The sequence below is a fragment of the Magallana gigas genome, chromosome 3, assembly GCF_963853765.1.
Source record: "Magallana gigas chromosome 3, xbMagGiga1.1, whole genome shotgun sequence".
NCBI lineage: Eukaryota > Metazoa > Mollusca > Bivalvia > Ostreida > Ostreidae > Magallana > Magallana gigas.
Genome location: NC_088855.1, coordinates 16,939,209 through 16,951,400, shown reverse-complemented (window position 1 = coordinate 16,951,400; position 12,192 = coordinate 16,939,209). Strand labels below are relative to the sequence as shown.

Genomic DNA, 12,192 nt, shown 5'->3' with positions numbered 1-12,192 from the left:
ATTTTGCAACACTTCTTCACAAATTAAGGGAATTTTTTATGGTCTCGAGCAAAGCTGGAAAGCCATCTAGGGATCGTACAACCACAGGAAGTGTTAGGAGCTGAACAATGCATGCTATCAATAAATCTGCGGAAATGAGACCAAAGTTTTTTTATGTATTTGAGGAATAAAGAAGATATACTCCCCTTTAGAACAGAACTCTACGTCAATTTAACAAGTAGGCAGATAACAAAATAGTTGATGTCTTTGACAATGTTCATATTTTATTGTTAACAATATGTCTGGGTTTCAGCGGATGAATACACTTGCACAGAGACACATGTGATAGTTAGGCCTACATATTCAATTTTTTTATGAAATATACCTGCCTGCAAAACAGATTATTTTGTATCCATATCGAATGTTGACAATGTATAAATGCTTGATCTTTAAGGTCAGACAACACGTTCCTCAATTTTATGTAACTTTTTCCAGGAATTTGTTGATGGTTTACTACTATTTTGACAAGCTTTCTTGCAAAAAATTAGAGTACCTTACCAGGCATTTCTGCAAAATACTAGAGTATGCAATTTACTAATCTTCTTGAAAATACACTTGAATTGCTGATATAAAAATAAATACATATACAGCGCAGCAAAATTCACTATATTGGAACTCTGTCTCGGCCAGGGCGGGGCTTTGAACTCACGACCTTTAGAACCTATATGCTTCTGGCAGTGAGCGGCCACGGTTCTAACCACTCGGCCATCTAGACACATAACCACATCCAATTAAATTTTAATCATTTTTTAGAATAATTATGAAATTAATATTTTTCATTGGAACTCTTTATTACGAGGAGTTACAAAAAATATTCTCGAGGAACGTGTTGTCTGACCTTAAGAAACAAAAAACTTCCTGCACAGAGCGACAAATATATCTACAACCTAAAGAAACTTTAAACCAACTACTTTCACTTGTAATTTGTGACTCTAAACGATGTGAACGGGTGCTTTCTTATATCTACCCCTGATATTTTCGGTCCGTGTCATTTGGACCCATGTGATTTTTTAAATCAATTGATAATAAGAGACTAATAGAATCATTCATTATTACAAGTGTGGGATAGTGAAATTCCACCTCGGGGCCAAGATTCATGGTCTAGGACGAGGCTTAGTGAAATTCCACCTCGGGGCCAAGATTCACGGTCTAGGACGAGGCTTTGCCGAGTCCTAGACCGTGAATCTTGGCCCCGAGGTGGAATTTCACTATCCCACACGATTATATAATGAATGATTATTATTCTCGCATTATATTACCTTAAAAAATGATGTTTGAGAACTTTCTGTTATGACCTTCAAAAGATTACTTTCGGTTAATCCCTCCGCATGCTTCAAATAGTGCAAGTCAAAATGAGAGCATATGACAGTTTTTTAATTAAAAATATGAGAAATTGTAATTAATTAAGCAACACAATTACTTAATGGATAATTTCAATGCACCATTTTGCATTTCCCTACAACAGACAACGTTTGTTTACGTTTTAAAACGGCGTAGTAATACACAGTGTAAGACAGAAAAATCTCACACTGCTGTCTCACAGCGGACAAACCGATCTCACACGGGTGATAATGCGAGAAAGAGTTTTTATTAGCAATATACAATACATAGAATTAAATACAATTATAATTTTAATACTAATTAATTCTATTTAAATAAAGAAAAAAATTATCTACAATTTTTTAACCTCAAGGATATTTCTATAACTTAAGATTTTTAAGTAACATTTAAAACTTTTTAGGAATAAGGTGAGTCAATTTGTAATGAATTGTAATTTGATTAATTTTGTGATAAACACATAATTTTTATTTATTTGAAAGTAGTTGACTAATGTATTTGTCTTTATATTTGTTATTAAAAAGTAAGTAAGATTGATACTAATTAGGGCCCCGCAAGGATTTGCGGGTGCCCTTTAGTAATCACTCTGTCCGTCCGTCCTTCTGTCCGTCCGTCCGTCTGTCACTCTTCCGTCCACAAATTTCCTGTTTTTTTCTAATAACTTTTTTTATGGTTGCCCAATCAAGTTCAAATTTGGTATGGTAGTTCAGTAGGCAGAAATACATATTTTGATGCTAAGTTTGGTTCTCTATGTCTTCTGGTTTGGAGCTGGGGTGGTGGGGTAGATTCCTAACTATGCATAAGAAGAATGGGCAAAGAGAGATAACTGCTGAGAATGAATGGGCAAAGAGAGATAACTGCTGAGAATGTTACCATTGTATACATGGAAGGCTGTGCAATATTTGTCCTTTGGGATTAATTAACCTTCCACAGGAAGAAAATCCTAAGCTTTATCTTTATCTGTCACATTGAGATTAATAACTGCACTGCCTGTGTCTGCAAATGAACTTTGTTTTGAAGTTAAGGTCAATTTTGAATGATGTGTAGTATTGTGTACATTCTTTGAAATATGGATTTGAAATATAATATTCATATTTTTTTTGGTTAAAATACCGTACACAATGATTTATGATAGTTTTATTGAATAGAGGCAAAGCCTAGGTATCATTGCATTGGTATCAATTCTTTGTTTTTTTAACAAATTTTATTTCATCCCATGTTAACCCACTTTATCCCGTGGATATGACTCATTGGATATTTTTTTGATATTCCACAGTTGTGACTTTCCAATGGGATTTGCCTAGGCATAATGAAGTAAAAATAATGTAGAGTTTTATAAACAGTGTAAACATTGATTGCGGTGTATAAAATATGGGATAAATAGAATCTCATGATTTGTAGTATAATATGATTTTTATCCAACTTGTGTGTTTTATCCCCTCACTAAGGCTCAAGAAAAAAACACTTTAATTGTTGGATGAAAATCATATCCAACTACAAATCACGAGATCCTATATATTCCAGTTCTTTACATCTTCTGCCGGGCATTTATTTTTCATCATTCTTAATATAAAGAGGATGGAATTCAAAGTTTTTTTCACTTCTCTATATTAATTGTCATAGCGGGGCCCTTCCTGACTGGTCAGTTTTCTAGTTTCTAAATGAATGGTCAATAACCAAATTAGAATGATTTTTGATAATAAAAGAAATCGCACTTCATTTTGATATTTTTATTATTTTAGTTGACTGCATAAAATCTATATTAAATTTTATTTGTGTTAAATTGACCACCCGACTCAATTTAAAAAAAAAAATTAATTTCTAGCAAAACAATAAGAAAAGTTGGTCTCATGTTATTGTAGTACATACATTTCTTAAGAGTTACAGAATCATAATTTGTTTTAAGGATTTTTTTAATCAATAGTACCTAAATGTATGTGTGATCAATGATGGAATACCATAAATAAAACAATATATATTTATTTCTGTTAAGTGCATGGAGATTATTTTGACTTTTTAAAAAAATTGTTCAGGTTTGTACTCTTCAAATTAATTTCAACTCGATGCCATTTTGGCCCTTCAAGCCTTTGATTTTTTAATATGAGGCATTTGAAAATACCTATTAAATGTTGATATTTTTACAGGAAGAGTTGGAGGAAACATTTAGGGATGTTCAAAATGTGTTAACTGCTCAGCAAATAGCAATGGAAATAGTAGCCAATATATGCTGTACAGATGGTAAGCTTCTTGACCAAATGACACAATAATTTAATATTTTAGATAATTCAATTTTCCTGAAAAATGTAACATTTACAATGTATGGTAAAAAGATAAAGATGTAGCAGTCAAAATTATTCCAGCAATTTTCATATTTATTATTACCAAGGACTTGGTGATAGGTTTGAACCATTCAGCGATCTAGCTTTTTGGTAGACAAACCTTATGGAGTGGATGAAGAAATTCAAAAATAATAATTGTGTACTTGACAATAATTTAACATTTTTTGTAAAAGAAATTTAATTGGTTTTCGTTTTAGATTAGAAATGTGATGTAATTTCTTCTACAACTACAGTTACATAGTAGTGGTTTATGAAATGGTTATATGTGCATTGTACATGTATTTATAGGGCTGGGATGATACATTGTTTTATCTATTGATATATCTTATGAAGTTTGTGTGATGTTACAATATGTATCATCATATTTTCCTTTCAATAAAAAAATAATGAATTTTACTCACAATATTTAAACATTAAGCCCTGAAAGGAACAAAGTTTATTATACTGCCTTTAACATGATCACCTTTTTATGCCATTTAGTGAGGTTTATAAAATTGTGAGTTCATATTGAACAATATTTTACAAGTAAATAAAATTTAAAGCATAAAATAAAAAAAGATGGGAATTTAATATTTAGCATCAATATTTATGCACACGTATCAATATACATGTACACATATCGTCCGCACATTATATCCAAATTATCGATATTTCAATATATTGGCCCAGCCCTAATTGTATGCAGGGATAAAACTGAGATTTGAGAAAGGAGTTTGATGGACATTGATTCCTTTGAAAATGTGCTAACTGAAGTTCTCAAAGGATCAATCTCTACATACAGATGATGGATGGGAAGATATGGGAAATAGTGAATCCAGTAGCTGTGAGGAAGAAACAGCAGAAGAAGAGGAGGACATGGATCAGGAGACCATTGATATGTTTGTAAGTGGAATTGGACGGCTGAATGGAAAAAGAGGGGGTGTAAAATGTTGAAGTTTTGTAAGGCAACAAAGCTTAATATATGTAAGAGAAGTATTTCTGTTGGTTCAGGTTAGTTAAGAAATGAAGGAAACTACCTTCAGTAAGACATGCTTATAGCAAACACGCTTGTATGAGTTAATGCTTACAGAAAAGTGATTTTCATTCCCTGTGACTTTATAACATGTTGTAAACTAGACGGATAATATTAGTTACATGGTTTGAAGTTGACCTAATATGGTTTATACATGATCAGTAAATTCCATATGGGGCAAGAGTGTATGGGGCAATATGGAATTTACTGATCATGTATAAACCATATTAGGTCAACTACAAACCATGTAGCGATTATATCTTACCGACTGTCTTTTTTTATGATAAAAAGTAAATAAAACAATGAAGTCAAGCTTTTGTAATAATACTAAAAGTTTCAATTTGAGTACCTAAAGTGACGTCATAATGCTCAAAGGGGGTAATATTTTCTACTGACTACGTATGGAATATACATAGTCTCCACGTGACTGCTGTAAGCCAATAACTTTCTTACAATTTAGCAGGAGGTAAGATATAACAAATTATGCTTATAACAAGCAAAATTGCATGTCCCTGGCACTTCCTTATAAGCATGTTTTACTGTGTATCCCTTCAGGTTTTTGTTTTCTTATTTCACTTTCATCTTTAGTCTTCCCTCTGTGTGTCAACTGAAGTTCAACAAGCTGTCAAAGGATTTTGTGTGTTTGAAAAGGTAAATGTCAATGATTCTTCTGAAACATTCTGAACGTCATTTTTCTGACATGTTTCAGCCATATGCATAATTGTGTTTTTGTTTTGCAGGTGTGTTCGAAGTGTTCCCCTGTGGACTGCTGTGGTCTTCCCAGTAGTGTTTCAAAAAGGTTTGTTTGTTTCAATCTTGAGTCTGAAAAAATGTAAAAGCAGGTTTACAAATGTGCCCCTACTAGTATTTAATGTGAATTGAATTGTAAATACATCCACACAATGAACAGGAAATTTTGTGATGTTAGCAATCTCTTATCTTGTGCTCAAGTTTTACATTGTCACATACAAATTCAGGTGGAATATTTAAGGAAGATTTTATAAATTCATCATTGGTGTTATGCATAATCTGGTTTAAACAACTGTCTGCATCTTCATGTAAGATAAATGCCAACAGAATTAGATTAATCCACACTTAGTATCACTGTTATTTGATTCTGCCCTGTGTTCCAATGATTATACCATTGTCTTTCTAAAATAAATCTCTTGTAGTTATTCCAGTTTTGACCAGTGATAGTTCATCAATGCTATTCATGTATGTTATAATGTATTTTATACAATTTCAATGAATACTGAAAGATGGGATCTACATGTACATTTTTAGCTTTGTGAATTTGCAAGCTCATGCTCTGCTGTGTATGAACAATATGGTGAATTGTATGGACGTGGATTTGTTAGGTGGAGCAGACAGACTACACCAAGTTTGGAGCAGCCTAGCCTCCCTGTTGGCAAACATTGATAGTAAGTTTGGAAAACTTACCATGTAGCCCAAACTCATTATTTGGACGTTTAAGTTAAGGTTTTGTCCGCTATAGTAAGGGTAGCTTTATGTTATATTATGTTGTGTCTAGTTGGTTCTGCATCTTAGTTTAAAGGAATGGTTAAAGGCATTATTTTAATGGTATTAGTATGACTCTGATCTCTGTTTACTTGAAACATCATAGTATACCAGCATAGCAAATTAAAAAACAGCAAGATTCCATCTATAGCATTTTGCTATACAGCTGGACATATTTCTAGTTACAATCTTGCACACATATTTTTTTAACTTTAAAAGAGGGCATAGATTAATGGAATTTGTTTTTTTCTCTTTGATGTCATGGGTTAAGACGCTAAACATAGAACAGTCTTTTATAATATTTCTATGACCAAGATTAGTTATTACTCTACATGTACAGTATGAGATGAGTGACTGACATACTTATTGGTTGTTTTTACAGAGACTGATGAGATGTTGTTGGAGGCTACAACCAGTGCACTGCGGGCTGTGATACAGAAACTCTCTAGTGCTGGGTCCCAGAAGGTGTGTATACTAAACAAATTAGTGCAGGCTATACATGTATTAGCTAATAAAAAATACTGTGATAGTGATTACAAAGTTTTACTTTCTGTCGAAAAATTACCGATACTATGGATGTGAATTATCAAGTTTAAAAACTGTAGATTTTGGTGAAGTAATTTGGAGGAACTTTTGATTTAATATACAAACAAAACACCAAGGATGTGTCAGTAAATTATTAATGGGAATATATTTTTTTTCACTTTCAGCTGCTAGAGATTTCAGTATCTGACCTTCAGTTCCTGTTCGGCATTGGTCGCTCTTGTCAGCTGGCTGATGTGAGGGTCAACATTGTACGAATCGTAGCCATAGTGGGTGTAGTGTTCAGCAAGCAAGCTGATTTACCCAATGTTGACACCCTGAAGGTTGGTTGTTCTTGATAAAGACATCTATCACTTATCAAGTACAAGTATATTAAGCATCACCATCTGTGCCAGTCAAAATTATTTATTTAAATTGTTGAATTTGTTTATCAGTTATTGTAAATTAGATATGTGGTAGTCAAATCAAAGGCAATTACTGTAGATTCCTTATTTTACGCAAGTACTTAATTCCACGATTCAGCTGTTTTCGATCAAATCGCGAGAACATAAAATTGCGAATGCCAAATTTTGATCATAGCTTCATGTAGTTTTCATATGTCCAAAAAATAAAAGCGAGATTTTAAAATTCGCGAGATGCACTTTTACGCGGATATTAATTCCTCATGTTTAAATAGGAATCTACAGTATTTAGGCATTGAATGCCTATTTTTGGACGGCATTAGTCTTGTAACAAACCAAGCGGTGCAGACAAATTGAATAGGTACGGTATGATAATTTGTCTGCACTGCTTGGTATCTTACAGGACTAACGACATCCAAAAATAAGCATTCAATGCTGATATTTATATTCATACTGACGTTTATTTGTTTGAAATATATGTGCATTGTTGCTGTTAAGCTATTATATACCCTCTCAGTCAGGGGTATGAAACATAAATGGAACAGCAATATTAACATGTTATTTAGTTTGCTTCCATAACTAAACATATAGTGCCAGAAACTTTGTAGAGAAAAATCTTTTCTATTAAGGAGTAGATATAATTTAATGATTATTTTTGATAAAGTACATATCAAATTGTTAATGTAAAATTGAAAGTTTCATTTAATCTTACAAAAATAAATATACTCAAAACATGTGAAGACGTTTATATATGTGCTCGTGGTGCATAAATTAGCAAAGTGTATTCATAGAAAATTGAACGTCGCAGATTTCCAGTGCAAACATAAAAGGAAATGTACACTGAATGTAAATCTTATCTACATATAATTTAAAAAATACTGTGTATAGAGCCAGGTAAGTTTTTCTGTGAGATAAAATATAGTAAACATAGAAATAAAAAGTCAATTCTCAAATTTGTTTTGAAGATGCATGAAAGTTGATGATTTAATTAAATCATTTATTCCTTTGAATGAATCGAGATGATGAAAAGATTAGCAGAAGGGGATGGGGTAAAATTCTTTTCAAAATGTATCTATTCATAAATTTGTGCTCTCTATTGAACAGAATATTGGGATTTTTTTGCTGACCATTGTCTGTGGAGACAAGGATTTATGGGTTGTTTCCGAGGCTTTGGATAGCTTGTTTGATGTGTTCGGAGAGGATCATCTAGACTCCATCGACCATGACATTTGTCTAACAGACCGACTGTCAAAATTCGTGCCTGAAATGAAATCTAGAGTAAGTGAGAAAATGTAGCATGTATATGCTGATTTAAATAAGGTGCCCTCTTAGAGCACTGTATGAAAACTGACATTTATTTATTCTTGATTCGATTCTTAAAGTATTTGTTAATCACGTAAATAGAAACCCGGTATGAAATTTACATACAGTTATGGAATGAAGAATATGAATTTCAACCATATTACACAAAGTCTTGTATTATATGAAAAAATATCTGCTAAAAAGCACAAGCAACCCTGGTCCCAAATAAAATCATGCGTTTATTATTGCAGACCAGTTTTCAGTTTCGTATGAAATAAATAAAATGACTCATTGCTTGCTGAAAATGGTCAAATGACCTTTTCATTGGAAAATTAGCGAATTAGATATTCTCTCGTCATCTTATAATTTAACTTAATATGGTATACTAATATTTATTGAAAAATGTTAATTGTTTCTTCTTGCCCACAGGTAAACCTGATAAAAAGAAAACCAGACGAGCACTACCCTGTGATTTCTACAGCTAAAACTAACCTGATTCGATTTGTGAAATATAAACTCTCTAAGAAAAAGTCATAGACTATTTTTATTGCATTTATGTTTCATATTGGATTGTTGACATTTTATGAAATTTTACTGTCTTCAAGTATTGATATTAGTTATATGCAATACAAAAGTTGTGTATGGTTTATGAAGTGATACAGGTGCTGTATAAAGCTATTGTTTTAATAAATTACCTATTATAAGAAAGAAGTTGTTTTCCTTTTCTTGAAGGTGGATGAAGTTAAGAAGAATGTTAATGGGGGATAAAAAATAAATTGAATGAAAATATATGCATTTTTTAAAAAGATTACATGTATTTAGCTATTATAAAATAATCCAGTTTGAGACTTTTTGGCTGATACTGTGGAATCATTTAATTTCGTGGGGGCCAATTTTCGTGGATTGTGGGTTTTTGCTTGTTCGTGGGGATCTAATTTCGTGGATGAGTCAGTTTTCAGCTTCAGTAGGTAAACCAAACCTTTTATAATTACTTTTCGTTGAGGATTTAAATTCGTGGGCGAGAGCTACCCACGACTACCATCAAAATTGAGCCACCACGAATTCTAATGATTCCACAGTATATGGGCTATGGTACTCCGGTCACTGTTAGAGCCTATGAGACTTATGTTAGTTCAAACTGCATCTGATGTTAAAGTTTGTAAACTTTGAGGATTTTAGTATTCTTAGAATGACATACAAGTTCTTTCAAATGGAAGAGACATTCTTCCATGCAGAGCTAAGCATTTATATTTCATATAATATCAGATGGGAAAAGATACACCAAGTTAGCTACCGGTATGTTGAACAATCTTTCGATTTGATTGATGTTAATCTGCATACATCTTGATCAAACTACACTACTGTATTTTTGAATAAGGTTTACTCTGTGACTTTGAAGTACTTTGGGAAATTCTCTAATGAGACCACTAGTGGATACAAATGGAGATAACTGGATAGAGACCTAAACAAAGATAGAAGAAAGATACTGTTTTTACGTAGACAAACAACACGGAAACGTTCAACTTGTTATCTTATCAGATGAGGTCCTTAAACAAACGTTTGATAACCTTCTCTGTGTGTATCCTCACAAGTGTCACTTGGAAACACTTGTATTGTTTATCCACCTGCTTCATTTCACAACTACCTTTTATAAAAGTCTTCAGGAGGTATGAGACACCTCCATATTGTGGTGCACTTTTTCCCAAACAAACAATAAAATCAACATTAAAGTTAATGCTATTTTTTCTTTGCCAACCTATACGCTGACATCTAACAGCGTAGTGCAATAGGTTAAGGCGGCAGCTATATTTATCTGCAAGTCACAAGTTCGAAACCCGCAAGACCGTTAACATTTTTCCCTCTGAAAGAAATTTTAAATTGCATTTTATGGTCAACTTTGTACAATTTGAGATTTTATTAAAACTGTTTCGGTGATCACATGTATATTTCATTTTGATGTACTTTCATCTGCATTGATATCTCAAGATAAAATAATTCGTATCATAAAAGTAGGAGAGAAAAATGACGAGATTTTTGTCGTTTGGAAAACTTATATGTTCACCGCCCAATACTGATACTTTAGATTCGTCACATGTTATCATATTCTCACAGATATAAAGAGTTGGTGGGACATTATCTTCTCACAGGTAGGAAGAGTTGGTGGGACATTATCTTGGGACAGACAATTAATTACAGTTCGTCCTTTGACTGACCTAAAACCATGTCATTTGTCTTTTGCAAAAGTAAAGGTCACTGCCTACCAAGATGGACAGCAACTTGGTATTCGAGAAGCATATGTGCTCAATGTAATTCTGACTTATGAAAATTAATTCCCTCGAACTTTTCCTTTATCTAGAAAAAACCCAAACAAGTTGCAGTATTTAATTCATGTACTAAATTGCACTATCGTCGTTTCATCAGCCCTGAAGCAAGAGCCAATGCCATAAGGAGTAAGCTTCGGAGACTTATATAAGTAAAACAAAAATTAGAGGAAAATTCTTTATTATGCATGTTTATTATTATGCATGTTTGTTTTATTTCTTTATTCAGTTTTATTTTTTTAACAGGAATTTTCAAAGATGTATTCATATAAAGCGATGAAGTAAAATACGCAGAGAATAATATATACCCTTTTCCACATCACAGCCTGTATCAGCCCGGTACTCCAGTATCATCCCGAGGGCCGAAGGCTGTGATATGGAAAAAAGTGTATCTATAATTATTATATTTAATTTTAATTGTAACGTAAAAAAGAAAAAGCCGAATAAACAAAACGTTTGTTGCAATTATACTCTAATCGTAAATAAATTGTAACCACAAGTTACACGTTTTAGGAAGTTTATAGAAGACGAAGCATGGTCTAGATAAGCGCATACCATAATCAGACAAAGTCTTCTTTATTTCAACTAAGATCTCCATTTTCCTCAAGACGTCGTTTACTCTGAGACAGATTCTGAAATCACCCAGATACGAAGCCCGCAGATTGTCCTGGGGGTTCCGAAGTAGTATAAATCGTCGACGGTTATATGTGATAACAAGTTGTTATCAAAATAGTTTACACAAAAATTGACCTAAGGTTTGCTAAACGGTTACACAATGACCTTAACATACTACCTGTTGACATTCGACATCAAGTGCAAGCAAATTTTCTTGAAGTTTATGAAACCAAAACTTCAAGGTTAAATGCAACAACTACTTAGAACAGAAATACTTTAAAATTAGTTTTGTGTCATGTTGTAAATTTTGAATTAACTAGATGGGTGTAAATACAAAATTTACAGCATGACATTTGATTGTTTTATTTACTAAAATAATCAAAGTACGAAAAGTATTCCGGGGAGTCAGAATTCAAAATTTGAACTTTCAAACCACAATGATCAAAGTGACTTACGTTATTGCAGTATCATCGATGCTCATGAAAACGAAAGCGTCGATATCTTAACGTAGAATACATTATGCAATAATTGCTTCTTTTAAACCTATTTTCTATATAAGCTGTAGAATAAAAACAGCAGAGTTTATCATAGAGTTGTTTAATTTTATCTGCTGATGCAAATAGTATAATATATACATTTGAGTAAATCAGCGCACACAAACCCTCTCGATAAAACTCGTACAAAATCACTAAGATGTGTTTGCAAAAAGTTCTGAATGAATTGAACATAAGTTCAACTCCCAGAAAATGATAAATGTTTTTAAA

At 32.6% G+C, this 12,192-nt stretch overlaps 1 protein-coding gene across 1 annotated transcript in view; it reads left to right on the top strand.

Moving 5' to 3' along the window:
- The window catches only part of LOC105329079 (HEAT repeat-containing protein 3), a 30,461-nt gene extending 21,258 nt beyond the window's left edge, over positions 1-9,203 (top strand). Inside the window, exons 8-16 of the mRNA XM_034482963.2 lie at positions 3,522-3,615; positions 4,498-4,598; positions 5,317-5,379; positions 5,469-5,527; positions 6,013-6,149; positions 6,629-6,711; positions 6,957-7,112; positions 8,295-8,468; positions 8,922-9,203. Coding sequence (XP_034338854.2) covers positions 3,522-3,615; positions 4,498-4,598; positions 5,317-5,379; positions 5,469-5,527; positions 6,013-6,149; positions 6,629-6,711; positions 6,957-7,112; positions 8,295-8,468; positions 8,922-9,029 — 975 coding nt within the window. The 3' untranslated portion in view covers positions 9,030-9,203. The remainder of the gene's footprint in view (positions 1-3,521; positions 3,616-4,497; positions 4,599-5,316; positions 5,380-5,468; positions 5,528-6,012; positions 6,150-6,628; positions 6,712-6,956; positions 7,113-8,294; positions 8,469-8,921) is intronic.
- Positions 9,204-12,192: the final 2,989 nt, after the last annotated feature.